The 27,688-nt window shown below is 37.8% G+C and overlaps 5 protein-coding genes across 5 annotated transcripts; all 5 read right to left on the reverse strand.

Annotated features, from left to right (window-relative positions):
* Window positions 1-3,861: 3,861 nt before the first annotated feature.
* LOC128628770 (apolipoprotein A-I) lies at window positions 3,862-5,753 on the reverse strand. Its single transcript, XM_053680101.1, has 4 exons — window positions 5,708-5,753; window positions 5,429-5,484; window positions 5,129-5,279; window positions 3,862-5,043 (listed from the first exon to the last, which is right to left on the reverse strand). Exons 2-4 carry the CDS (start codon window positions 5,466-5,468, stop codon window positions 4,467-4,469), a joined length of 768 nt encoding a protein of 255 aa, XP_053536076.1. The 5' UTR covers window positions 5,469-5,484; window positions 5,708-5,753; the 3' UTR covers window positions 3,862-4,466.
* A 6,051-nt stretch (window positions 5,754-11,804) lies between these two features.
* Window positions 11,805-13,324, reverse strand: LOC108266743 (apolipoprotein A-I). Its single transcript, XM_017470422.3, has 4 exons — window positions 13,242-13,324; window positions 13,071-13,126; window positions 12,777-12,927; window positions 11,805-12,691 (listed from the first exon to the last, which is right to left on the reverse strand). Exons 2-4 carry the CDS (start codon window positions 13,108-13,110, stop codon window positions 12,115-12,117), a joined length of 768 nt encoding a protein of 255 aa, XP_017325911.1. The 5' UTR covers window positions 13,111-13,126; window positions 13,242-13,324; the 3' UTR covers window positions 11,805-12,114.
* A 3,190-nt stretch (window positions 13,325-16,514) lies between these two features.
* On the reverse strand, window positions 16,515-18,000 carry LOC108266736 (apolipoprotein A-I). The gene is made up of 4 exons (XM_017470409.3): window positions 17,901-18,000; window positions 17,752-17,806; window positions 17,471-17,621; window positions 16,515-17,387 (listed from the first exon to the last, which is right to left on the reverse strand). The coding sequence occupies exons 2-4, from the start codon at window positions 17,789-17,791 to the stop codon at window positions 16,811-16,813; spliced, it is 768 nt and encodes a 255-aa protein (XP_017325898.1). The 5' UTR covers window positions 17,792-17,806; window positions 17,901-18,000; the 3' UTR covers window positions 16,515-16,810.
* A 3,735-nt stretch (window positions 18,001-21,735) lies between these two features.
* Window positions 21,736-23,290, reverse strand: LOC128628771 (apolipoprotein A-IV). Its single transcript, XM_053680117.1, has 4 exons — window positions 23,188-23,290; window positions 23,054-23,108; window positions 22,799-22,871; window positions 21,736-22,443 (listed from the first exon to the last, which is right to left on the reverse strand). The coding sequence occupies exons 2-4, from the start codon at window positions 23,091-23,093 to the stop codon at window positions 21,933-21,935; spliced, it is 624 nt and encodes a 207-aa protein (XP_053536092.1). The 5' UTR covers window positions 23,094-23,108; window positions 23,188-23,290; the 3' UTR covers window positions 21,736-21,932.
* A 954-nt stretch (window positions 23,291-24,244) lies between these two features.
* On the reverse strand, window positions 24,245-25,812 carry LOC108266725 (apolipoprotein A-I). The gene is made up of 4 exons (XM_017470399.3): window positions 25,711-25,812; window positions 25,574-25,628; window positions 25,236-25,386; window positions 24,245-25,147 (listed from the first exon to the last, which is right to left on the reverse strand). Exons 2-4 carry the CDS (start codon window positions 25,611-25,613, stop codon window positions 24,571-24,573), a joined length of 768 nt encoding a protein of 255 aa, XP_017325888.1. The 5' UTR covers window positions 25,614-25,628; window positions 25,711-25,812; the 3' UTR covers window positions 24,245-24,570.
* Between the last annotated feature and the right edge of the window lie 1,876 nt (window positions 25,813-27,688).

The following is a 27,688-nucleotide window of genomic DNA, read 5'->3' on the forward strand; positions in this document are numbered from 1 at the left end:
AGTAAAGCAGGTAAAGAGGATTCCCTACAAGAAGATAGTTCCAATTTACACAACGAAGATCCAGGAGATTTAACCCAGTAGCAAAGTTTGTGCGCAGCCCACTAATAGAATTGAAAATTGGGTAATGCAAATCCTCCACTAAGTCTACATCACTGCAATAAAGATTTACTAACCCTTTTTGTACTTTTACCTCCGTACACCACCACAGTGGAGTTGAAATTAAGCAATAAATATGTTATTGAAATGTAGACTTTCAGCTTTAATTCAAGGAGTTTAATGCAGAGTCATCATGGCATCAGGGGAATCTTAAAAAACTGATGTATCCCTGCAAAGGCAAAAATGGAAAATTTCTCGAGGAAAAGCTTATAGTTCATGGTAAAGCCAGTCATGGGCTTGTGCATTCTGTCCCAGCAACCACTACTTGACAGCCCCAGCAGATGAGTTGTCCTCAAAGAGGATAACTGTATACGTATGCTCAGGACATTCGGTGTAAGGAGGAGGGAGCTGCTCAGCCATGTGACACCCTGATGGTTACTGTAGCTGATCGTTACACTATCTGATCAATCCAACAGAGGACAATTCAAACCAGCAAAAAGAACTTGACTCAAATCTAGCTGGTTGATTTTTTCTGACTTTACACCAGGGGGCCACACACCACCGCTCTCCTGTGGCACCCTGCTGCTCCATAGCAGAGGTGGGTAGATTATCCAAAAATTGTACTCAAGTATAAGTAAAACTACTTATAAAAATAATTACTCAAGCAAAAGTAAACGTAATAATGTTAATAATTACTTGAGAAGAGTACTAAAGTATACAATGAGAAGACTACTGGAGTAGCAAGTTACTAGTTACTTCAGATCTGATTAAAATGAAGGTAAAATCCTGAATCTCAGACAAGTCACATCTCTCCTTGAAAGTCTGTCCTTTCTATTTATATGATATCAAACCTGGGTTCAAGATGAAGCAGCATATCCCAGTCATTTGATGGGTACAATTACAAAGAAACCATCATTCTCAACCCAAAATCTCACACCCCCCAAAAAAACAACTTTTGTTATGTCGAGATTATGAGAAAACAAGAAAGAAAAAATTAATGTTGCATGGCCACTCAGGGCTTCATTATACTGCAGGACTGAGCTGTTAAAAAAAATGAGTGCTTATTGCATCCGCCTTCAGACCACTGCAGCATATCGTGAGACTTGTGACCTCATTATACATGATATAGACTAATTATTAAAACTACATACAGTGGGGGAAATAAGTATTGAATGCGTCAACATTTTTTTCAGTAAATATATTTCCAATGAGGCTATCCACATGAAATTTTCACCAGACATCAGTATTTACTCAAAAAAATCCAAAAATATCAAGAATTCACAACACTAAACTCCATAATAAAGTTATGTGTAATAAACTGGAATGACACAGGAAAAAAGCTACAACTCATTTGGACAATTCTGTGAAATACTGGGAGAGTGTAGTCTGGTCAGACGAGAGCAAAATTTTACTCTTTGGCTCTCATACTACACACCATGTTTGAAGAAGAAATGGCACTGCACATCACCCTTAAAACACTATACCAACAGTGAAGTTTGGAGGTGGAAGCATCATGGTGTGGGCTGTTTTTCATCGCATGGTACTGGCCGACTTGATATAATTGAAAGAACTATGAATGGAGCCCTTTAACAAGAGATTCCTGAAAAGAATCTGCTGCCATCCACTAGGATGTTGAAGATGAGACGTGGGTGGACTGTCCAGCAGGACAATGATACAAACCATAAGCAAAGGAAACTCTCACTTGATTTCAGAGAAAAAAAATCAAGGTGTTAGAATGGCCCAGTCAATCACCTCATTCCGCTTTATTACACATAACTTCATTTATGGACTTTATTGTTTGGATTTCTTTATATTTCCGGATTTGGTGAGTTAATACCAAAGTCTGGTAAAAATTTCAAGTGAATAGCCTCATTGGAAATATATTTACTGAAAAAAATGTTGATGTGTTCAATACTTATTTCACCCACTGTATATTCATAAACATTTAGCAGTAACGGAGGGATGCCATTGAATGTAGCTAAGTAAAAGTACAAAGTCAAAGTCAGCTATATTGTCATTTTTAGCACATCACATGGCAATGCGATACACAGTTATTGTACACAGTAATGTAATGATAATATTGCAATTGTTGCGTGAGGTAGTCATCCAATTGTTTGTAATTATATTAAAGTGACGATAATGCAGTGGGGGATTATGATCACAGTCCTTGGGGAGCTGGGGTGTGAGGGGAAGATGTATGTGTGTGTGTGTGTGTGTGTGTGTGTGTGTGTGTGTGTGTGTGTGTGTGTGTGTGTGTGTGTGTGTGTGTTTGGGGGGCGGGGGGCACATTCCTTGAGTATGAAGCTTGGGATGCCATCTGGTCCACCGGCTTTTCGAGGGTTCACACCGAGGAGGTGAATACATTTCCATGATTAAAAATGAACTTGATTAAGAGTATGATCAGTTAAACCTACTTTTAAAAGTTTGCTTTTTTTTTCAAAAAGTTGCTCAAGTAAATGAAACAAAGTAGCACATTTCTACCTACCTCTGCTCCCCAGCCTGTATTAGCTGAGTATGTGCCTCCCTCACTGAGACAAGTGCAAGCATCTGTTGTAGCATTTGGAGTCCAGCCATAGGCTGATAAACCACTTGTAAAGGTAAGAAGTGACTCTACCTGCCTGTACAGCTTTCTAAGGCAGGCAGTTCTATGTGGAGATTGCAAAAAAGACCCAGGTTTCAGTGACCTAAAGTGTTGCATAAACAATCGATTTGGTTGTGCTCGCTTCATGATTTTTAATCATATACTCTTCTTTGGTGTCAGCTCTAAAGAACAATCTTGGAACACAGGGTAGATTTGCAAGGTTGCTTGTGCACATATGGCAGAGCAGACTATGCTAACCACATTTGTCCTGCATAAACCAGGTTGGCAGAGAACCGTTCTACTGAATTTCCTACTGCTAAGAGCATTTTGTTGACCAGCTCTACCGCAGAGCAGTCAATGTGTGTAGATTGAAGTTTTGTTTTGTTTTTTAAAGACTTGCCAGTTATCACTAGAACATCTTCATTCTATTCAGCACTTGGGCAGTGCCCATCTAGGGTAGTGCTTCATCTGGTGAAACAACCAACAATGCAATATAGGCATCAATGGCAGGCATGTGGTCCATAACTGCTTGCTTGTTATCCATTATATTAGCTAAAATGACACAAAATTTGAGAGTAGTCCTCCTTTAATGCTTGCTTTGGTGAATAATGAATTATGTTTGAAAATACTGTGTTAAAAAGTACTATCTCACTTGGGCTCCAGCTATTTTAGCGTGGCTGCCACGGCTAGTTTAGATCCTGTCAGCTGTGCCTGTAAGCACCCCCAGTTATAGTAGGTGCCATGGAGTTCTGTAGCACATAACTTGAAAAACATTGTAATGTTAAGCCTACACTCATTGCAGAAGAGATGAGAGCAGGCTATAACCAGCTTTGAAGGGCAGGTCACCTGTAGTTTCAACCATAGTATCAAGCTGCTATGTGGAAAGCTTGCTATGGTATATATGGGATCTTTCCACTTATTTCATACCATAACAATAGCCTACTACTCGTGAAACGTTCATTCTACCATCTCATAAGAGGATCATCAGTAAACTTCACTGAACAATGTGCTGCAATATTCCAGAGATGTACTCAGAAATAGATTTTAATTAATCTAAAACATGTTTATTAAAACAATAATAAACACTTCACAATAAATAAACTGCAATGAATTTTTATGACAATTGTCACAATTGGCAAAGAAATGTTTGTTGTGATGGTGTTTTATTGTTTTGTTTTTAGTTGTTGTTTTTTTTAAAGAATTTGTCATTTACATCCAGCTCCACAAGATTTCTGGACATCTTTTATTATTTCTTGTTTGTAAATGCACTACTAACTGTTTACTTTTAAATATTTAATATAACATACTTCATTTGAACACCACAGAACTGACTAGTAGTAGCCCTAGTTCATTAGATTAGCTAGAATCTGTCAAAACAGTACTGTTACTAGATTGATTTACATCTGTAAAAACCATTTGGTTTTCTTTTTTGCAACATTCAAAGAACATAACATAATATTTATACAAATATTTTACACACTCAATTTGGCAGATGTTTTAATATAGGATATATGCAAGAAATGGAAATATATTATTGCTTTAGATATGATACAAAAAATGTTCACAAAGGACAAACAGCTCCATAGAAGCATGCCATTAATACATAGATACATTTTGATATTAATGTTCCTGGCACAGGAGAAATTAACTGGTCCTTTAGCAAGTTTAACAGTTTGTTTTTGTATTTTTGCAAAATGATGGAATTTATATCAAAATACAGAATGGTAGTTTTACCAGTTTTCATGAGTGTAAAATTAATCCAGTGGTGGAAAAGTAGTGTTTAGAGTATTTAGTTGGTCTTGGTGAAGGACTCATAAAGAGAGGTGAGCTGGTCCTTCAGGTTCTGGGCATAGGGGTCCAGTTTCTCCCTCAGGTCCTCAGCATAGGGAGCCAGACCCTGCTGAACCAAAGTGGCTCTCTCAGCAACCTTGGCCTGAAGATCTTCAGTCAGAGGGGCCACGGTCTTCTGGAATTCCTGCAGGTGCTGATCTACTTTCTGTCTGAGTTCATCAGTGTAGGGCTCCAGCTGGGACTGCAGCTCCTTCACTTTCTCCTCCAGACTCCCCCTGAGCTCCTCGGTCTTCTGCAGCACGGTGGTTTTCAGAGCTTCAGAGTCAAAGGACTCAGCATAAGGAGCCACAGCTACTCTCAGTTCCTCCACTCTCTGCTGAATTTGGGTCTTCAGATCATCAGCATAGGGCTCCAGTTTGTCCTTCACAGTGGTCAGGTCCTGCTCAAGGCGCTCCTTCAGAACTTCAGCTTCCTTGGTGATTTTGGTTATGATGTCCTGGGCTAGAGGGCTCACTTGTTTCTGGAGAGTGACAGCATAATCACTGGCCACATTAGCACCTGCTGTAAGTCTAGTGCTATAGAGAAAAATAAGGAGAAACATTCATACATAAGGAAAGATGACTTGAGACACAATGAAGACAGTAAATTCTGCTAACTTACTTGACTTCCTGGCCCAGTTGAGACTCTCTAATTGTTTTCAGTGTGTCCTCAGCGGTGTGTGTTGCCTTGGCAACATATTCCCAGAAAGCATCAGTCAGCTGCTCCAGCTGTGGTTTGGGCTCATCAGAAGAGAACAAGTTGGCCTGGCAACCTGGTGAAAGAACCAAACAATTTCAGTTGGTTTAAAGATTACCCGTACTATACGTTCTGTACATTCCATACAGTATTTGTAGGATTATGTACTACCAATATATATCTATATAAATAGTAGGCAGCATTAAATACAAGAGATTAAAATACCTGTGAACACAGCCAGAAACAGTACCGCAAACACCTTCATGGTTCTTGTTTTGAGTCTGTAAAAAAATTGTATGATATGTATTTATTTATAACACATGTGATGAATTGCATAAATATGTAGACAGTAACAATACAATCAATGTAACAAACAATATCAAAAATGTACATTTACATCTACATTTACTCATTTAAATGTAAATGTACATTTTTTTATATTGTTTATTACATTGATTGTATTGTAAAATTGTATTGTAATGAAAAATACATGCTTTTTCTCACCTTTATCTCTGACAGTTGCCAGCTGTGTGTGTGAGGTTGTTGTAGTAGTCAGTATATATACTGTAAAGAGGTGTGTGTTGTATTGAAAACCCAAAGTCCAGGAGGTTGTGCACTGCTGTCAACGTTACACATCATAACCGTCTAAATGGACCATCAGTTATCACAGAGCCTAAAGTTCACTTAACACTCTGATAGATGTCTGACTGTCATGGCCTAATAAAAGGATAGATAGCATGCAGACATGGATAAAGGTTCAGTGGTTAAGTTATGGCTTTCTTTAATTTAATAATATTTACTGCTTTTTTATTTAAAATAAATCAATGGCAATAAGTAATGAAAAATTGTCTTCAGTCGTTAATGTTTTATGTAACCTTATTCAACATAAACCATTATTCATTACACTTAAATCAAGTGCTGTTTTTGGCTCTACACATTATGATAACAATGGCAGTTCATTTAAACTACTTATACATGACAGCTCACAGACCTAGGTCCATAAGTATGGACTTTTTGTACTTTTACCTCCGTACACCACCACAATGGAGTTGAAATTAAGCAATAAATATGTCATTGAAGTGTAGACTTTCAGCATTAATTCCAGGGGTTTATTGCAGAGTAATCATGGCATAAGGGGAATCTTAAAACCCTGATGTATCCCTGCAAAGGCAAAAATGGGCAATTTCTGGAGGAAAAGCTTATAGTTGATGGTAAAGCCAGTCATGGGCTTGTTCATTCTGTCCCAGCAACCACTGTTCGACAACCCCTTCAGATGAGTTGTCCTCAAAGAGGATAACTGTATACGTATGCTCAGGACATTCGGTGTATGGAGGAAGAAGCTGCTCAGCCTTGTGATACCCTGATGGTTACTGTAGCTGATCGTTACACTATCTGATCAAACCAACACAGGACAATTCAAATCAGCAAAAAGAACTTGACTCAAATCTAGCTGGTTGATTTGTTCTGACTTTACACCAGGGGGCCACACACCACCGCTCTCCTGTGGCACCCTGCTGCTCCATAGCAGAGGTGGGTAGATTATCCAAAAATTTCACTCAAGTATAAGTAAACTACTTATACAAATAATTACTCATGTAAGAGTAAACGTAATAATGTTAATAATTACTTGAGAAGAGTACTAAAGTATCCAATGAGAAGACTACTCGAGTTGCAAGTTACTAGTTACTTCGGATCTGATTAAAATGAAGGTAAAATCCTGAATCTCAGACAAGTCACATCTCTCCTTGAAAGTCTGTCCTTTCTATTGTTGGCTCAAATTTAGCCTATTACCCAAAAACATTTAAAATTCAACTTAGAAGCCAATACTCACATCTACCTCTGAGCCCAGTTGGAGATAGAAAAAAATACACCAGCCGTGAGTGAGAAGAAGCAAGGGTCCAGCTTTATTGTTCCATTCCACCACACAAGATCCACACCGATGAGAATTCTTAGAAGTGATCCCAATACCCTGAGCTTAAGCTCCAGTATTTATACTGTATTTACACACTAAATAACCCATATGTTTCAAGAAGACTATGATCTCACTACCAATAGGGTTAAAAAAGAGCTCATTTACCTTACTCTTATGTTCCAGAAAAGGGCTATTTCACTTACACATAGAATTGAAACCGGGGGTTTTAATTTACACATAAAATCAGAACCCAGGCATTTCTAATAACCCAGAAAATAAAAACCCAGAGTTTCTAGTTACTCAGAGGATCAGAAAACCAGAATTTTCAGTTCCCTTAGGGCATCAGAAACCATCATTTTCAGTTACCTTAGGGCATCAGAAACCAGCATTTTCATTTACCCAGAGAGTAGAACGTGGACGAGACTAAACAACCTAGAGGGATCTTGGTCTTATCATTATCTCGAGGGGGGGCAGTTTGACCCAGCCACCCTTATAACTGGCTCTCCTCATGGTTCTCTTAAAATTAAGGCCTTCCTTGCGAGACGAGAATCTTCACCATCTGAATCATGAGTAAGTTATATTTTCCTGTATTTCTAGTTTTTATTTTCATATTTGCACTATATTTCTTATTTTATATATATTTATACTACTTGAAAAGCGGTTTACTGTACTTCCAACTTCTTAATATCATTACAGTTCTACTGTCCTGCATATCCTACTTTTCTGGTTTTTATAGAGTTTCTCTATTACTATAAGATATTATTAAAGTTATTCATGTGTGTGTATGAGAAAGAGAGAGTGTGTGTGTATGTTGTGTCTACTTGCCCGCCCTTGACTGTACGAGCGTGTGTGTGTGTGTGTGTGTGTGTTTTTAGCACTCCTCAGCTCGTACACTTCTTTCGACTTTTTGACTAACAACCCATAAAGATCTTTAAAGTGTTTTACCAATTTATCCACCTCTGACTAAAACCGCTTCTGTATGTCTAGGTGCCGGTGCCCGTCGTCAGTCCCTTCTCTCTCCGTTACTGGACCTGGATCTGGATCTGGATCTGGACACTCATTACCAGCTTGTGCATCTCACGGCTGATACCATGGTGCTACTTAACTATCTTCGCAGCACCCCCCCTAGGAATAGAGTTCCGGGGTTCCCCCCTCTTCTTCGGTACAGAATCTGCCCCACGAACGTGCGTGTTGACGCCTCTACACAGTCAGAACCAGAACCCCCCTCCAGCTTCCAGTCCGAGGATGATGTTGTCTTCTCTGATCCGGGCCCCGACCATTCGTCCCTCTTCTCACCTACCAGTCCGCCCGACTCTCAGTGGTCCGTTCACTTCACCCTCGCTGATTTCCCCATGTCCCCAGGACGCACCCCATTTTCTTCCCCCTCTTACTCTCCTCCAAACTACGCACCCACCCGTCCTGTGAATTACGAATAAAATTACATTTTTACTCATACTAAGTCTCCCTCATGTTTATTTCATGTCCTTTTTTATCCACAACACTATTTATATGATATCAAACCTGGGTTCAAGATGAAGCAGCATATCCCAGTTATTTGATGGGTACAATAACAAAGAAACCGTCATTCTCAACCCAAAATCTCACACCCCCCAAAAAAACAACTTTTGTTATGTCGAGATTATGAGAAAAGAAGAAAGAAAAAATTAATGTTGCATGGCCGCTTAGGGCTTCATTATACTGCAGGACTGAGCTGTTAAAAAAAATTGAGTGCTTGTTGCATCCGCCTTCAGACCACTGCAGCATATCGCGAGACCTCATTATACATGATTTTTTTCAGTAAATATATTTCCAATGAGGCTATCCCCATGAAATTTTCACCAGACATCACTAATTACTCAAAAATTTAGAAATATAAAGAATTCACAACATTAAACTCCATAATAAAGTTATGTGTAATAAACTGGAATGACACAGGAAAAAAGCTACAACTCAGTTGGACAATTCTGTGAAATACTGGGAGAGTGTAGTCTGGTCAGACGAGAGCAAAATTTTACTCTTTGGCTCTCATACTACACACCATGTTTGAAGAAGAAATGGCACTGCACATCACCGTTAAAACACTATACCAACAGTGAAGTTTGGAGGTGGAAGCATCATGGTGTGGGCTGTTTTTCATCGCATGGTACTGGCAGACTTGATATAATTGAAAGAACTATGAATGGAGCCCTTTAACAAGAGATTCCTGAAAAGAATCTGCTGCCATCCACTAGGATGTTGAAGATGAGACGTGGGTGGACTGTCCAGCAGGACAATGATACAAACCATAAGCAAAGGAAACTCTCACTTGATTTCAGAGAAAAAAAATCAAGGTGTTAGAATGGCCCAGTCAATCACCTCATTCCGCTTTATTACACATAACTTCATTTATGGACTTTATTGTTTGGATTTCTTTATATTTCCGGATTTGGTGAGTTAATACCAAAGTCTGGTAAAAATTTCAAGTGAATAGCCTCATTGGAAATATATTTACTGAAAAAAATGTTGATGTGTTCAATACTTATTTCACCCACTGTATATTCATAAACATTTAGCAGTAACGGAGGGATGCCATTGAATGTAGCTAAGTAAAAGTACAAAGTCAAAGTCAGCTATATTGTCATTTTTAGCACATCACATGGCAATGCGATACACAGTTATTGTACACAGTAATGTAATGATAATATTGCAATTGTTGCGTGAGGTAGTCATCCAATTGTTTGTAATTATATTAAAGTGACGATAATGCAGTGGGGGATTATGATCACAGTCCTTGGGGAGCTGGGGTGTGAGGGGAAGATGTATGTGTGTGTGTGTGTGTGTGTGTGTGTGTGTGTGTGTGTGTGTGTGTGTGTGTGTGTGTGTGTGTGTGTGTGTGTGTGTGTGTGTTTTTTGGGGTGGAGGGGCACATTCCTTGAGTATGAGGCTTGGGATGCCATCTGGTCCACCAGCTTTGCGAGGGTTCACACTGAGGAGGTGAATACATTTCCGTGATTAAAAATGAACTTGAGTAAGAGTATGATCAGTTAAACCTAATCTTAAAAGTAATTTTTTTTTTCAAAAAGTTGCTCAAGTAAATGAAACAAAGTAGCACATTTCTACCTACCTCTGCTCCCCAGCCTGTATTAGCTGAGTATGTACCTCCCTCACTGAGACAAGTGCAAGCATCTGTTGTAGCATTTGGAGTCCAGCCATAGGCTGATAAACCACTTGTAAAGGTAAGAAGTGACTCTACCTGCCTGTACAGCTTTCTAAGGCAGGCAGTTCTATGTGGAGATTGCAAAAAAGATCCAGGTTTAAGTGACCTAAAGTGTTGCATGAACAATCGATTTGGTTGTGCTCGCTTCATGATTTTTAATCATATACTCTTCTTTGATGTCAGCTCTAAAGAACAATCTTGGAACACAGGGTAGATTTGCAAGGTTGCTTGGGTACACATGGCAGAACAGACTGTGCTAACCACATTTGTCACGCAAAAACCAGGTTGGCAGAGAACCGTTCTACTGAATTTCCTACTGCTAAGAGCATTTTGTTGACCAGCTCTACCGCAGAGCAGTCAATGTGTGTAGACTGAAGTTTTGTTTTGTTTTTTAAAGACTTGCCAGTTATCACTAGAACATCATCATTCTATTCAGCACTTGGGCAGTGCCCATCTAGGGTAGTGCTTCATCTGGTGAAACAACCAACAATGCAATATAGGCATCAATGGCAGGCATGTGGTCCATAACTGCTTGCTTGTTATCCATTATATTAGCTAAAATGACACAAAATTTGAGAGTAGTCCTCCTTTAATGCTTGCTTTGGTGAATAATGAATTATGTTTGAAAATACTGTGTTAAAAAGTACTATCTCACTTGGGCTCCAGCTATTTTAGCGTGGCTGCCACGGCTAGTTTAGATCCTGTCAGCTGTGCCTGTAAGCACCCCCAGTTATAGTAGGTGCCATGGAGTTCTGTAGCACATAACTTGAAAAACATTGTAATGTTAAGCCTACACTCATTGCAGAAGAGATGAGAGCAGGCTATAACCAGCTTTGAAGGGCAGGTCACCTGTAGTTTCAACCATAGTATCAAGCTGCTATGTGGAAAGCTTGCTATGGTATATATGGGATCTTTCCACTTATTTCATACCATAACAATAGCCTACTACTCGTGAAACGTTCATTCTACCATCTCATAAGAGGATCATCAGTAAACTTCACTGAACAATGTGCTGCAATATTCCAGAGATGTATTCAGAAATTGATTTTAATTCATCTAAAACATGTTTATTAAAACAATAATAAAGACTTCACAATAAATAAACTGCAATGAATTTTTATGACAATTGTCACAATTGGCAAAGAAATGTTTGTTGTGATGGTGTTTTATTGTTTTGTTTTTGGTTGTTGTTTTTTGTTTTTGTTTTTTTAAAGAATTTGTCATTTACATCCAGCTCCACAAGATTCTGGACATCTTTTATTATTTCTTGTTTGTAAATGCACTACTAACTGTTTACTTTTAAATATTTAACATAACATAGTTCATTTAAACACCACAGAACTGACGAGTAGTAGCCCTAGATCATTAGATTAGCTAGAATCTGTCAAAACAGTACTGTTACTAGATTGATTTACATCTGTAAAAACCATTTGGTTTTCTTTTTTGCAACATTCAAAGAACATAACATAATATTTATACAAATATTTTACACATTCAATTTGGCAGATGTTTTAATATAGGATATATGCAAGAAATGGAAATATATTATTGCTTTAGATATGATACAAAAAATGTTCACAAAGGACAAACAGCTCCTTAGAAACATGCCATTAATACATAGATACATTTTGATATTAATGTTCCTGGCACAGGAGAAATTAACTGGTCCTTTAGCAAGTTTAACAGTTTGTTTTTGTATTTTTGCAAAATGATGGAATTTATATCAAAATACAGAATGGTAGTTTTACCAGTTTTCATGAGTGTAAAATTAATCCAGTGGTGGAAAAGTAGTGTTTAGAGTATTTAGTTGGTCTTGGTGAAGGACTCATAAAGAGAGGTGAGCTGGTCCTTCAGGTTCTGGGCATAAGGGTCCAGTTTCTCTCTCAGGTCCTCAGCATAGGGAGCCAGACCCTGCTGAACCAAAGTGGCTCTCTCAGCAACCTTGGCCTGAAGATCTTCAGTCAGAGGGGCCACGGTCTTCTGGAATTCCTGCAGGTGCTGATCTACTTTCTGTCTGAGTTCATCAGTGTAGGGCTCCAGCTGGGACTGCAGCTCCTTCACTTTCTCCTCCAGACTCCCCCTGAGCTCCTCGGTCTTCTGCAGCACGGTGGTTTTCAGAGCATCAGAGTCAAAGGACTCAGCATAAGGAGCCACAGCTACTCTCAGCTCCTCCACTCTCTGCTGAATTTGGGTCTTCAGATCATCAGCATAGGGCTCCAATTTGTCTCTCACGGTGGTCAGATCCTGCTTGAGACGCTCCTTCAGAACTTCAGCCTCCTTGGTAAATTTGGTTATGATGTCCTGGGCTAGAGGGTTCACTTGTTTCTGGAGAGTGACAGCATACTCAATGGCCACATTAGCACCTGCTGTAAGTCTAGTGCTATAGAGAAAAATAAGGAGAAACGTTCATACATAACGAAAGATGACTTGAGACACAATCAGGACAGTAAATTCTGTTAACTTACTTGACTTCCTGGCCCAGTTGAGACTCTCTAATCGTTTTCAGTGTGTCCTCAGCAGTGTGTGTTGCCTTGGCAACATATTCCCAGAAAGCATCAGTCAGTTTCTCCAGTTGTGGTTTGGGCTCATCACCGTACAACAAGTTGGCCTGGCAACCTGGTGAAAGAACCAAGCAATATTATTTGTACAATGAGTACTATCTATCTTTGAGAATGTAGGGTTATGTACTGTCAATGTGGATATAAACATTACACAGCCTTGAGGCTACATAAAATTACAAGGATAGAAAATGATGATACCTGTGAGTACAGCAAGAACCAGTACCAAAAAGACCTTCATAATTATTGCTTTGAGTCTGTAAAGAAATATACAAACGTATTAATGCATGGAATAAACTGAATAAATATGTAGATATTAACAAGAACTAACAAATATAACAATCAATACAAACAGTACAAGCTTTTTCTAACCTGTTCTGTCAGCCACCAGCTGTGCGTGTGCAAGTCTGTTTTAGAAGTCAGTATATATACTGTAGAGGGGCATGAGTTGTGTGTTTTGTAACCCAAAGTCCAGGAGGTAATGCATTGCTGTCAATACTACTCCACATCATAACCTCCTAAATGGGCCATCAATTACCACAGATCTTGAAGTTCAGGCAAGGCAACAATAAACATCTGACACCCATGCTGTAATAAAAGCACAGATAACATGCAGATCTGCATGGGTAAAAGTTCAATCAGTAAGCTTCAACTTCCTTGAATTAACAAAACAAATATATATATATATATATATATATATATATATATATATATATATATATATATATATATATATATATATATATATATATATATATATATATAAATGGGTGACCTTTAGTAATGAAAAGATTTTTGCAACAACATTTAACTATTTATTTTATTTTAAACAACTTAAGAATAGCCACAATGACTATTCTTAAAGCTTGTGTTAACACTGATGATTCTGTTAAAGTACTTCTACGAAGGAGTCTTGAACTTTGAACTTACCAAGTTGTTCTAGACTTTGATTAGTTTTGTTTTTCTGCTTGTAAACTAGTGCTGTAATAGTTTGTGTATTATATTTATGGTCATGTGTGCTCCATACATACATATACAGTTGCAATCAAAATTATTCAACCCCCATTGCAAATCAGGTTTATTGTCAAAATTGACAGACTTTCATCTGTTTGAACTGAACAAATCAAACAAAAGCAATTGAAATAGTTCAACACAACCAATGCTTCAAGTGGTTTCCCCAAATCCAACTGAAAATGCAACTTATAATAATTTCTCCATTTTCAAAATTATTCAACCCCCTGAATAGAATCCCTAACAACAGCACAAATATGTAAAACAGGTGTTGTCTCAAGCACACCTGATGCAACTAAGCAAGAGCTTTATTAGTTGCACCAGGTGTGCTTGAACTGGAACACATGAAATACCTGAACTGTCTAGGGGTAGAAAATATATGAAATACTTGGATGGAGCAGAAAAAGAACACTATCAATGGCTGCAACCGGATCTCTGAGAAGACAAGTTGTGACAAATGCTTGGTGGCAACAGACACTGAGGTTTCAATGAGCACAGCATGGCACGTAGTAAAAGCAGAAGGTTTCCATGCCAGAGCTCCAAGACGTACACCACTACTGACACATAATCACAAGAACAGTCATCAAATCACATAAATAAGCCACAGAAGTTTGGGGATTCTCTTCTGTGGAGTGATGAAACAAAACTAGAACTTTTACGCATGATGGGTCAGCGGTATGTCTGGAGGAAAAAGAATGAAGAAAGAACACTCTGTCCACAGTCAAGCATGGTGGAGGCTCAGTGATGCTCTGGGGCTGCTTTGTATCCTCTGGCACTGGAAACCTGCAGCATGTGGAAGGCAAGATGGACTCAATGAAGTACCAGAAATCCTAGGAGAAAACGCCATGCTGTCTGTGAGGAAGCTGAAGCTTGGGGCATCATTAGACATTAATAAAGGACAACGATCCCAAGCATACCTCCAATTCCACCAAGGCTTGGTTACAGAAGACGTCCTGGAAGATTCTACAGGGCCATCACAGTCACCTGACTTAAACCCCATAGAAAATTTCTGGTGGGATTAGAAGAAGGTGGTTGCAGCACGCAAACCCAAAAATATTACTGAACTGGAGGCCATTACTCATGAGGAATGGACTAAGATTCCTAAGGACTGCTGCCAGAAGCTATGCATCTCATTTGCAGCAGGTCATAACCACAAAGTGGTGTTCTTCTAAGTTCTATAAATGCTTGCCATGAAGGGGCTGAATAATTTTGAAAATGGAGAAATCATTATAAGTTGCATTTTCAGTTGAATTTGAGGAAACCACTTGAAACATTTGTTGTGTTGAACTATTTCAATTGCTTTTGTTTGATTTGATCATTGCAAACAGCTGAAAGTCTGTAAATTTTGACAATAAACCTGATTTGCAATGGGTGTTGAATAATTCCGATTGCAACTGTATATTTTAAGTTCAAGGTGTTGACCACATTTTTCCAATCTTCAACTGTCCAGTTTCAGTAATCCTGTGCCCACGGTAGACTCAAAATTATGTTTTTGGCTGAAAAGATTAGACCCTGTTTTTTTTTGTTTGTTTATTTGCTTGTTTTTATACTATTCTCTGTTAACTCTGTGGACTGTTGTGCAGGAAAATCCCAGGAGATCATAAATTCCCTGAAAGTTATCTGATCACTGATGTAACATTTTCTTTTCCTCATTCTGATGTTTGATGTGAACATTGATTAAGTTCTTGATATCTGAATGATTTTATGTATTGTGCTGCTGCCACATGATTGGTGTGAACAGGGCTATCGGTGTTTGTATTAAAGTGCCCAGTGAGTGTATGTGTATAACTCAGTTAAACCTTATCAACTATTTGTATCCGCATATGCCCAGTCCTCATACTTGAATAGATCAACCTAAACATCACCACAGGAGTTTTGCAGCATCCTAATCATTAAATATGCTGAGTCATGTCTGCTGACAACTCATACATTCACCTAGAAAATGATTTGGATTAGTTCATTAATGACTCAGGAGATGTGGATGTGGAATACTCTGAGGATATAATGCAGAGGGAGTAACCGAAATGGCATAGATAATGGGTGTGTGATAGCAATATTTATTTAAAAAGAATGTGCCAAATGCCACTACACCTAATTAGGCCCCCTATTTAAATTCTGGTTTCTGTGTGTCTCTTTGTCAAGCATTCATTTGAGTTTTCACCTCAGTTGTGCTTAATCTCATGTATGTATTGTACTACATTGTTCTATCTCTCATTCTTGTTTTTCTTTGATCTACGGATGATCCACAGATTATCACTTTGTTTGTTTTGTTTCTGTTTTCTTTAATAAAAAAAAAACCCACCTGCACTTGCATCCACCTCCAAGTGATCCAGAATGATCAATTTTTTGTATCCTGATTACATAACGCTGTTACCTATACTCCGCAAGCCTGGTTATTAGATAGATAGATAGATAGATAGATAGATAGATAGATAGATAGATAGATAGATAGATAGATAGATAGATAGATAGATAGATAGATAGATAGATAGTATATTACAAAGATGTGACTAATAGAAATGTGACAATTAAAAAGTACCTGTTGGTACATACAGTTTAAAATATTGAGAGGCCATTTTTGGTTAGAACTATCTAGGTTTTTTCAACATAGCAAATGAGAGACGGTAAGCTGTATATTAATAATCAATTTCTTTATTCATGCCAGTTTGCCAGGTGTTTTATCGTAGTACAACTATTAGGAATGAAAGTGATGTATCACAAACAAGTATGACATCTACTAAGAACACATAACTCCTTAACAGTACTATATTAAACAGCATTTCATTCCTTTTTAGCAAGTTGACACAGTCTATTGTTTGAGATGTTAGTGTTTGCATGATATGCAAAATAGTTTAACATGTTAAGACAGTTGTCAGTTGTCAAATTAGTACAAACACAATCCAGTGAGTGAAATGAAGTGTTTGGAGTATTTAGTTGGTCTTGGTGAAGGACTCATAAAGAGAGGTGAGCTGGTCCTTCAGGTTCTGGGCATAGGGGTCCAGTTTCTCCCTCAGGTCCTCAGCATAGGGAGCCAGACCCTGCTGAACCAAAGTGGCTCTCTCAGCAACCTTGGCCTGAAGATCTTCAGTCAGAGGGGCCACGGTCTTCTGGAATTCCTGCAGGTGCTGATCTACTTTCTGTCTGAGTTCATCAGTGTAGGGTTCCAGCTGGGACTGCAGCTCCTTCACTTTCTCCTCCAGACTCCCCCTGAGCTCCTCAGTCTTCTGCAGCACGGTGGTTTTCAGTGCTTCAGAGTCAAAGGACTCAGCATAAGGAGCCACAGCTACTCTCAGCTCCTCCACTTTCTGCTGAATTTGGGTCTTCAGACCATCAGCATAGGGCTCCAGTTTGTCCTTCACAGTGGTCAGATCTTGCTCGAGACGCTCCTTCAGAACTTCAGCCTCCTTGGTAAATTTGGTTATGATGTCCTGGGCTAGAGGGCTCACTTGTTTCTGGAGAGTGACAGCATACTCACTGGCCACATTAGCTCCTTCTGTAAGTCTAGTGCTATATAGTAAAAAGGAGAAATATTCATACATAAGAAAACTTGAGACACAATCAAGACAGTAAACACAGTTCTGTTAACTTACTTGACTTCCTGGCCCAGTTGAGATTCTCTAATTGTTTTCAGTGTGTCCTCAGCAGTGTGTGTTGCCTTGGAAACATAGTCCCAGAAAGCATCAGTCAGTTGTTCCAACTGTGGTTTGGGCTCATCAGCATAGAACAAGTTGGCTTGGCAACCTGGAGAAAGAACCAAACAATTTCAATTGATTTAAGGAAGAATATTTCTTTGTGTGATGGTGTTATACAGTATATTGCACATTTTATATTGCTTTTACATGTTAAACATGAAGATAACAGAAAGTTATACCTGTGACAAGAGCCAGCACAAGTACCACAAGCACCTTCATGGTTCTTGATTCAGTCTGAGGATTATGAACAAATAAATAAAAATTGACAGTGAATATATTAAAGTATGTGTACACAATCAGTGATTCTAATCAAGCTTTTTTGCTTTACCTGCTTGTTCTGTCAGGTGGCAGCTGTGTGTGTGAGTCTGTCTTAGTAGTCAGTATATATACACTGTAGAGGCATGTTGAATTGGAAACCCAAAGTCCAGAAGGCAGTGCATTGCTGTCAACACTACTCCACATCACAATGTCCTCAGTGGACCTTCAGTCACCACAGAGCTTAAAGTTCAGGTAAGACACTGATAGTCTGACTGTCTTGTTGAATAAAAGCAGAAGTAACATGAATACTGCAACCTGATGCTTACTATGTCAATTGTTTATTATTATTATTATTATTATTATTATTATTATTATTATTATTATTAAATGGCTATGACTTTGGGGGAATTTGGGGGATCTTTAGGTCTCATGGTAACAGTGGAGGTTCGTTATTAAACTAAACTATTATTTAGATAAGGCTGCTGTATTCTTGAACTTTGATCACTGACTAGCAAATGACTAACAAGTTGTACAAAGTTTTAATTGGGTTTATCACATTTTGCTAGGCCAATTGCTTCTTATCTTATTAACGTAATACATGTTCATTATCGTCAGGGTAAGTAGATAGAGGCGGATGAAACAAAGTAGAAAGTTGAAAGTTTAATAAAGTACGAAACAAAACAACAACTCGAGAACTTGTGGCAAGATACAAGGATAAGGACACAATAAACATGAAACAAGAGAGAGAGTACAACATGACAAAGATAGACAAACCAACCTATGCAAGACAACCAGTGCAGTGCAGAACATGACTATATATACAGAAGTGCTAAGGGGCCAAAAACGTGAATCAGGTGAAACGAGACATGAGACTCGGTGCAGTGGCTGAGGGGAATCATAGTTTTAAGTTCGTTCTGGCAAATTCATGATAGAACCACCCCCAGTGCAGCTGTCGAAGCATGTAATAAGTTCGGGAGGGGTGCTGGACACCCAGACCAGATGTCCCTAAGCATTACAAAGTCCATATGAGTGTCATCCCTCACCGGGCCAGAATGAGGATGCTTGACGTCTTCTCTGTGGTACAGATGCGGGACGGTCTCTACCGCACCGCAGAGGGATGGCGCGGTATCCCCGGCCGAGTTTGAGCACAGAGCAACTGGCACCACGCAGCCAGCAGGGGGACTGAAGATCAAGGCAGAGCCCAAAGGGGGAGTGACATTTTCCATGAAGCCAGAGGGGGGAGCAAATTTCTCCATGAGGCCTCCACTGGAAGGTCCACCCATGTCTCATCTTCATCATCCTGGTGGATGGCAGCAGATTCTTCTAAAAAATCTTCTGATAAAGGGCTACATTCATCGTTACTTTTTTATATGAAGTCTATATGTATATATAAGTATATAGACAGGTGTGTGCCTTTCCAAATCATGTCCAATCAACTGAATATACCACAGGTGGACTCCAATCAAGTTGTAGAAACATCTCAAGGATGATCAGTGGAAACAGGATGCACTTGAGCTCAATTTTGAATGTCATGGCAAAGGCTGTGAATACTTATGTACATGTGCTTTTTTGTTTTTTTATTTTTAATAAATTTGCAAAGATTTCAAAGAAACTTCTTTTACGTTGTCATTATGGGGTATTGTTTGAAGTATTTTGAGGAAAATAATGAATTTAATCCATTTTGGAATAAGGCTGTAACATAACAAAATGTGGAAAAAGTGAAGCGCTGTGAATACTTTCCGGATGCACTGTATCTATATATATATATATATATATATATATATATATATATATATATATATATATATATATATATATATATATATATATACACACACACACACACACACACACACACACACACACACACAATTATCTATTCAAGACATAGTCTTAGTGACATTATCAATGTGTGACTCAAAACTTAGTCCAGGAATGGCAACAGAATAGAAATAATCCTTGTACATTGCTAAGGTTTTATAGTTATATATATAGTTAGTCTTGTGTGGTCACATAGACTGCACATTTAATATAAAACACCACAACATGCCATTCATAAAATCATAAATACAATAATTGTAAAACTTATATACAGATAGTAAACTGTGCAATTAGTCTTGTATTACTGATCTGCAGTACAAAGATGTTCAGCAGCATCATATTACACAGATTTCTGTCTATTTGTGGGAGATCAGAAGTAAAATATTTACTGCTGTCTATCCAGTTTCAGTAAGGAAACGTTTATACAGAATAAAACTGTGTAGATTTGATTGTAGTCATTCCTGATTTATTGCACAGAATGCAGTGTCAAGCTCTGGTAACACAAGGAGCAGAAGGAAAGACAGAGCCAGGGGCAGAGATATGGTTTCAGAATCAAATCACTGACAGAGTAGGTTGGCTAGAGTGGGGCCAGAAACAGAGACATGACCAGAGATTAAAGACAGGAACTGGTCAGGAACAGATATAGAGACCAGCACAGGGGAAGGAGAATTCTAGAACTCAATTATAAATCTTGTATGGTAGCACTACTTGTATTGTTCTCCACTTGATATATCGCTTTGCTTGTATTTCCTCATTTGTAAGTCCCTTTGGATAAAAGCGTCTGCTAAATGAATAAATGTAAATGTAAATATAGTGTGGGACTGATTAAAAAAATGAAGGATTGTGGCAGAGGCCGTCACTGAGAAACAATCATGGCACAGAACCCCTCTGAGATTGATACAGAATCAGGGTCTTGAATCAAGGAGACTGACATGATCATGAACAGATCAAAATAAATAAATAAATAAATTAATTAATTAATTAATAAAATACAGGAGCAGAAACTGAGACTGAACTAAAAGCAGGAGCAAAGACAGACTGAGGTCAAGGCTGGATTAGTGATAGAAGCTTGGGTTTGCACTGTGGTACATGTAGATGGTGGCACAAAGGCAAACTTAAAAACAACCAACACATAATATGTAACAGTTTCAATTTCAAGTAATATGACATTAACCTTAATAATACAATGTCAGTACTGTATGTCAGTACATATATATATATATATATATATATATATATATATATATATATATATATATATATATATATATATATATCACATAGATTTTCAAACTTAGGGTCAGAAACACAAGGTTGTGGGAAGGGGGGTGTATTTTGCATGGTATTATGCAGCATTTGGGGCACAGCCTAAGTATTGATTGCTTAATATTACACAAATGTTATGAGAATAAAATGACTTTATTGTGTACATCAGTGTAGCTGTCACAGTTACTGTGTTCCAGATAAAAGAGAAACACCAGTCAACAACCATTTCTTTCAGCTACCCTAAACCTGTTAGCTCTCACTGTGACTGCCTGATCAAAAATCTTTTCAGGTGCATTGCCAACCTGCCACAGTATCATAAAATCATTTACCATAATTATTTTTTGTGTTCAAATATTTTTCTAAGATATTGGGCAGGTCTTATGGTTGTAAGTTGTACAGTTGTACAACGAAACTCTAAAACAAATGTAGATTGTGTTGACTTATGTAATGACACTATCCTTCTTTTGCAGAGACATTAATTATACCAGCAATAATTACAAACATAATCTTTTTTTTTTTTACCTAACCCATTTAAGTTCTTTAACAAGGAAATAAAAAGTTGTACTTTACACATTAGACCTGCATCATCATTAATTAGTTTTATATTTCATCTACCATAGAAAATGTATTCAACAAAGATGTGACTAATGGGATTGAAAAAGTAAAAAATATCTGTGGAACAATAAGTTTGACTTGACATTTTTAAAGATTTTTTTGTTGTTGTTGTTGTTGAAAGTTGCTAGTATTTTTTAAGAGAAATTATGAGAAATATTAAGAGAAAATATGCTCTACGTTAAAAATCAATTGCTTTACACATGTCAGTTTGCCAGTAATTTTATTGTAGTATAAATAAAGTGGGAGAAATTCTCTGCACTTTTAGCAAGTTGGTACAGTCCACTGTTTGAGGTGTATTCTTATGATAGGCACTAAAGAACTGAGCATTTGATGTTTAATATTTAAGGTTTTTGTGGGGGTGAAAAGCATTCCAGTGAGTGAAAAGTGGTGTTTCGAGTATTTAGTCGGTCTTGGTGAAGGATTCATAAAGAGAGGTGAAATGGTCCTTCAGGTTTTGGGCGTACGGTTCCAGTTTCTTTCTCAGGTCCTCAGCATGGGGTGCCAGACACCGCTGGAGATCCTCAGTCAGAGGGGTCACGGTCTTCTGGAAATCCTGCACGTGCAGATCTAATTTCTGTCTGAGTTCATCAGTGTAGGGCACCAGCTGGGACTGCAGCTCCTTCACTGTCTCCTCCAGATTTCCCCTCAACTCCTCAGTTTTCTGCAGCAAGTTAGTTTTCAGAGCTTCAGAGTCAAAGGTCTCAGCATAGGAACCCAAAATTACTCTCAGCTCCTCCACTCTCTGCTGAATTTGGGTCTTCAAATCCTCAGCATAGGGCTCCAGTTTGTCTCTCACAGTGGTCAGATCCTTCTGAAGATGATCCTTCAGAACATCCACCTCCTTGGTAATTTTGGTCATGAGGTCTTGGGTCAGAGGGCTCACTTGTTTCTGGAGAGTGTCAGCATACTCACTGGCCATATTAGAAGAAGAAGAAGAAGAAGAAGAAGAAGAAGAAGAAGAAGAAGAAAGATTTTGTAAGTGATACACACACACACACACATGTATATATATATATATATATATATATATATATATATATATATATATATATATATATATATATATATATATATATATCAGCAAGAAACATAATATTAAGAATTACAATTTTTTTTTTTTAAATGTATGTACCGTATGTAAAAAAAAAAAAAAATTATAATAATTCAACACTCTGGAGTAAGGAAGGAGAAGCATGCCTATATAACAAAAAAGGACTTAAACCATAACAGTAAGACAGCAAAGTAAACACAGTTCTTTTAACTTACTTGACTACATCTCTCAGTTGATAATATCTAATATAGTCCCAGAAAGCATCAGTTGGTTGTTTGGCTTGGCAACCTGAGGGCACATAAATACATATAGATTCTTTGCACTAGTATAATGATTGTCTCCGTGTAACTTTGAGCCTATTTTTTAAACAGTTTGTTTCAACCATTAGCACTGACATCATCTAGCAAATAAATGTCACTAAAAATCAGTGAATGGAGATATGCATTTCATAAAAACCATAAAACATTTACCTGTAAATGCCACAATGGCAAGCATCAGGAAAACCTTCATCTTTGCTGTCTTTAGCTATAAAGCCACAAAGAATGTATTTTAACTTTTATACAACCGATATTTAGCTTTTTTTAATCAGTGTTCTCCAGCTCACCTCTTTGTAGTTATTCCTTGCTGATCCTGCTGTTTTCTCTGTTCAGTATGATTCTGAGTGTAGCCAAGGCTGTTAAATAGTGGGTAGCAAAACCCAAAGTCCAACAGTAAGTGTCTAGATGTCAGTCAGTTCTGCTCCTCTTTGTTTGCTTTCAGTGGCTTTATTAGGCAATATTTTGGACCTACTACAGAATGGTACAGAGCCCTTACATGAACCCTTAATAATATGGCAATAAATACCATTATGTCCAAGATGTTTATGGTATCTGGATCCATTTTCCAATGATTACATTTCAGATTTTAGTATGTAATCGTACAAAAATATATGGAGATTGTTTAGGTAAATCAATGAGAAATGTGTAGCCTTATTATGAATTATTTCACATTGGTCCAGAACGGATATAATTCCCCAGAAGGAGAATGCAGAGAGAAATGTCTAGTGTCACATGCTTGGTGCAAACAGATGAAGTTTATACCAATTGCATAGGCCACAACCCTGTTACAGTCTACACTGAATGTATCATATCACAAAGTGGTTTTTCTGGGATGTGTGAGTGACTTTTTGTTGGTTCCACTTGGTGTTTTTACTCACAGGTTCAGTATAAAAACTGGAAATAAACTTAGAACATAAAATAGCTATCCTACTGCCCTTCTTTTTCACTGAAAGACATTTCAAGTAGGATAAGAAACAATTCAGTTAATCATTTCAAACATGATTAAATTTCAGGCAAGATTTTTTCCTATATATTATTGCTTCCATATCCATACAAGTTTATGCGCCTTGTCAGGAAGCTAATATTACATATTTAATTTTATTCTTGTTTCGGATAACCCTACATACATATCCCTACGGTTATACAAGTGAAGTATCATAAAATCCACACTGCTGTGAGCTCTGGCATTGTTTTCTACTTTAAAAGTGCACAGGCATTAAGTTTTTATTGTGGCTACATTTTTACAAAACTCTTTGAGTTTTTTAACAAATAAATAAAAAGCCATTTAGTTCTGTTGAAAATAATTATGTTATGTATGTAAAGAATCAACTGCTTTACACATGCTAGTTTGCCATCATTTTATTATAGTATAAATACAAGTAGTGGAAGTGATGTATAACAAAGAAATCTACAAAGAACATCCTTAGCAGCACTGGATCAATACAAAACGATTATATTTCAATGTTAATGTTTGTGCAAGTAGGAATTCACTGCTTTATTTAGTTGGTTGGCACAGTGTGCTGTTCGACATATTTTGTGTCATGGGAAAAATTGTTTGAAAAGACAGTTGTCAGATGCCATAATATAGAACTGAACATTTGATGTTTAATATTTCAGTGTGGTAGTTTTCATTAGTGAAAACACAGTCCAATAAGTGAAAAATGGTGTATTTAGTTAGTCTTGGTAAAGGACTCATAAAGAGAGGTGAGCTGGTCCTTCAGGTTCTGGGCATAAGGGTCCAGTTTCTCTCTCAGGTCCTCAGCATAGGGAGCCAGACCCTGCTGAACCAAAGTGGCTCTCTCAGCAACCTTGGCCTGAAGATCTTCAGTCAGAGGGGCCACGGTCTTCTGGAATTCCTGCAGGTGCTGATCTACTTTCTGTCTGAGTTCATCAGTGTAGGGTTCCAGCTGGGACTGCAGCTCCTTCACTTTCTCCTCCAGACTCCCCCTGAGCTCCTCGGTCTTCTGCAGCACGGTGGTTTTCAGAGCTTCAGAGTCAAAGGACTCAGCATAAGGAGCCACAGCTACTCTCAGCTCCTCCACTCTCTGTTGAATTTGGGTCTTCAGATCATCAGCATAGGGCTCCAGTTTGTCCTTCACAGTGGCCAGGTCCTGCTCGAGACGCTCCTTCAGAACTTCAGCCTCCTTGGTAAATTTGGTTATGATGTCCTGGGCTAGAGGGCTCACTTGTTTCTGGAGAGTGACAGCATACTCACTGGCCACATTAGCACCTTCTGTAAGTCTAGTGCTATAGAGTAAGAAGAAGAAACGTGGATATATAAGAAAAGTTGACTTGACACACAATCAAGACAGTAAAAACAATTCTGTTAACTTACTTGACTTCCTGGCCCAGTTGAGACTCTCTAATCTTTTTCAAGGTGTCCTCGGCAGTGTGTGTTGCCTTGGCAACATAGTCCCAGAAAGCATCAGTCAGTTGCTCCAGCTGTGGTTTGGGCTCATCAGCATAGAACAAGTTGGCTTGGCAACCTGGGGGCACATAAATACATATAGATAATTTGCACCAGTATAATGACTGCTTCTGTGTAACCTTTGGGGCTTTTTTTAAATTCAGCTTATTCCGAGCTTTTTGAGAACATCTAGTAAAAATGCCACTGACAATTATTATTATCAATAAATAGAGACAGACATTTCATAAAAATCATAAAACCTTTACCTGCAAATGCCACAATGGCAAGCACCAGGAAAACCTTCATCTTTGTTGTCTTTAGCTACAAACACAAAGAAATTAGATGCATTTCAACTTATATGCAATAAACATTTAGCTTTTTTAATCAATGTTCTGCAGCTCACCTCTTTGTGAATATTCCCTGCTGAATGTTCCTTAGTCCAGTATGCTTGTGAGTGTAGATAGGGTTGTTGTTATATAGGCAGGCGAATATTGGATATTACAACCCAAAGTCCAACAGAAAGTGTCTAGTTGTCAATGCCACTCCTCTTTTTTTCATTTTCATTGGTGCTATTATTAGGTAGACATCATATGACATTGTATTTTGGACCTACAACCTGAGACGGAGCTTATGCATGAAACCTGTCAAATCTGAGAGCAAACTTCACCTTTATAATGCATCTGAATTTATTTTCCAGTGATTATATTAACCTTGCTTGCTTGAGTAATTCACGGTATCCTGGTAGGAGCAAACATAATGGGATATCTGAATTCTTAGACAAAATGTTTCTTGAGTAAACGTTTGCTATCAAATGGAAATTTGTATTAGAGTAGGACAGTAAAATAGTAGTGGAGTAAAGAAGGCCTTTGGGCTTCCATAGTTAATAGTGCTGTTTGAAAATCTAAACTTTTGCCCCAGAAGCTTAGTTTGTGTTCATTCCTTGATGATAAAGCCACAACCAGCACCAATAGCCCCACTACGCATCTAGTTACAGTAGCTACAACAGTTATGGGAACAATAATAGAACATGGCAGAATATGCTACTTGCTGAAATTAAATTGTAAACCAGTCTTATCGTCTATTGTATTTTTTGCTGAAGACAGATGCTAGCTAACAGATAACAGTATGCATGTAATATTTCCTAATATAAGTATGGAGACAGTAACAGATAGAGTTGAGTCAATCACATGTTTTATGTCAATCATTTAGTCCCAGTGTGTAATTCTACTCAAATATATAGGGATTGTTTGCACCAGTGAGAAACGTGTATCCGTTAAATCATTATTTCACTTTCTTCCAGCAGACATGTAATAGCCCTTCAGGAGAGTGCAGAGAGAAATTCGATGGACGGCACAAACATATGTTAAGAAGTTCAAACCCATGCTATAGGTCACAACTCTGTTATACTCTACAGGGAATGCACCAGGCACATCAGACATTAAGTTTCTTGGGTGTGTGAGAGACTTTTTTTCTGTGTGTGTCAAACCACTCAATGTTCAAAATATTATATTTTAAATACTAAAAATAATATATTGTCATACTATTGGAATGTTTTGGGTCATATAGTTATGTTACATAATGCAGATCCTGTCCCCTGTGACCCACCAGTTAGGCCTTCATTGGACTATGCTTATGATATGCTTTTTACACACTTTACTTTAACAAAATACTTTTCCTCATGCTTATATAGTGAGAACAAAGCTTTCATGGTATCTGTAAGTCATTATAAAAAAAATTTGCTGCCAATATTTTTAATTGGATGGACTTTCTGTCCCATAGATTGATAGTCTATCAGTCTACATGTGTCTGATCATTACTGGAAACTTCATTCATCCCCACCCAACATTAATCACAAAGCCAACGTGGAGGTTCAGAGTCCACTGACAACTCACGATGTGCATGTGAGAGTTTCTCTGAAGTCTGAATCACATTGAGACAAACAGGAAGTCTCGATATACACCATGTAAAAAAAACAGACAATAAATATCTTATCACACCTGCGAACCATGATAAAGAAACTGCAAATGTTTTTTTCAATCTTTATTCTATCTTTTATTCTTGTAATTACTTGAAACAGATATTAAACCTTGTTAAGTTGTTTTTTAAAAAATGAAAACACATTTGTATTAAGTATCAGTAGCTTTAATATGTTTTTTTTTACTCCTCTCCACAAAGTTAGTCTAATGAATATTTAATTACTACATATGGGAAACTAGTACTGCCTTTCTGTTCATGTTTTTTTTTTTTTTTTTTTTTTAAAGATTCTAACAATGTTAAGGTAATTAACAAGATGAAGATACATTTGGTTGAGGTAATTGCTAATAACATAGAGGACAACATGTGTACTCTTTGAAAATTTAGAACCCTTAACGTTTCCTCTG

The sequence above is a fragment of the Ictalurus punctatus genome, chromosome 1 (genome assembly GCF_001660625.3).
Source record: "Ictalurus punctatus breed USDA103 chromosome 1, Coco_2.0, whole genome shotgun sequence".
NCBI classification, from domain to species: Eukaryota; Metazoa; Chordata; class Actinopteri; order Siluriformes; family Ictaluridae; genus Ictalurus; species Ictalurus punctatus.

Bases quoted from the DNA above. Each gene is read 5' to 3' on its own strand.
- LOC128628771 (XM_053680117.1), bottom strand. From the start codon at position 23,093: ATGAAGGTTTTCCTGATGCTTGCCATTGTGGCATTTACAG. The intron at 22,872-23,053 runs GTAAATGTTTTA...ATGTGCCCTCAG, and splicing joins TGCCATTGTGGCATTTACAG to GTTGCCAAGCCAAACAACCA. The intron at 22,444-22,798 runs GTAAGTTAAAAG...TAATATGGCCAG, and splicing joins CAACTGAGAGATGTAGTCAA to TGAGTATGCTGACACTCTCC.
- LOC108266743 (XM_017470422.3), bottom strand. From the start codon at position 13,110: ATGAAGGTCTTTTTGGTACTGGTTCTTGCTGTACTCACAG. The intron at 12,928-13,070 runs GTATCATCATTT...TTCTTTCACCAG, and splicing joins GGTTCTTGCTGTACTCACAG to GTTGCCAGGCCAACTTGTTG. The intron at 12,692-12,776 runs GTAAGTTAACAG...TTTTCTCTATAG, and splicing joins CAACTGGGCCAGGAAGTCAA to CACTAGACTTACAGCAGGTG.
- LOC128628770 (XM_053680101.1), bottom strand. From the start codon at position 5,468: ATGAAGGTGTTTGCGGTACTGTTTCTGGCTGTGTTCACAG. The intron at 5,280-5,428 runs GTATTTTAATCT...TTCTTTCACCAG, and splicing joins GTTTCTGGCTGTGTTCACAG to GTTGCCAGGCCAACTTGTTC. The intron at 5,044-5,128 runs GTAAGTTAGCAG...TTTTCTCTATAG, and splicing joins CAACTGGGCCAGGAAGTCAA to CACTAGACTTACAGCAGGTG.
- LOC108266725 (XM_017470399.3), bottom strand. From the start codon at position 25,613: ATGAAGGTTTTCCTGGTGCTTGCCATTGTGGCATTTGCAG. The intron at 25,387-25,573 runs GTAAAGGTTTTA...ATGTGCCCCCAG, and splicing joins TGCCATTGTGGCATTTGCAG to GTTGCCAAGCCAACTTGTTC. The intron at 25,148-25,235 runs GTAAGTTAACAG...CTTACTCTATAG, and splicing joins CAACTGGGCCAGGAAGTCAA to CACTAGACTTACAGAAGGTG.
- LOC108266736 (XM_017470409.3), bottom strand. From the start codon at position 17,791: ATGAAGGTGCTTGTGGTACTTGTGCTGGCTCTTGTCACAG. The intron at 17,622-17,751 runs GTATAACTTTCT...TTCTTTCTCCAG, and splicing joins TGTGCTGGCTCTTGTCACAG to GTTGCCAAGCCAACTTGTTC. The intron at 17,388-17,470 runs GTAAGTTAACAG...TTTACTATATAG, and splicing joins CAACTGGGCCAGGAAGTCAA to CACTAGACTTACAGAAGGAG.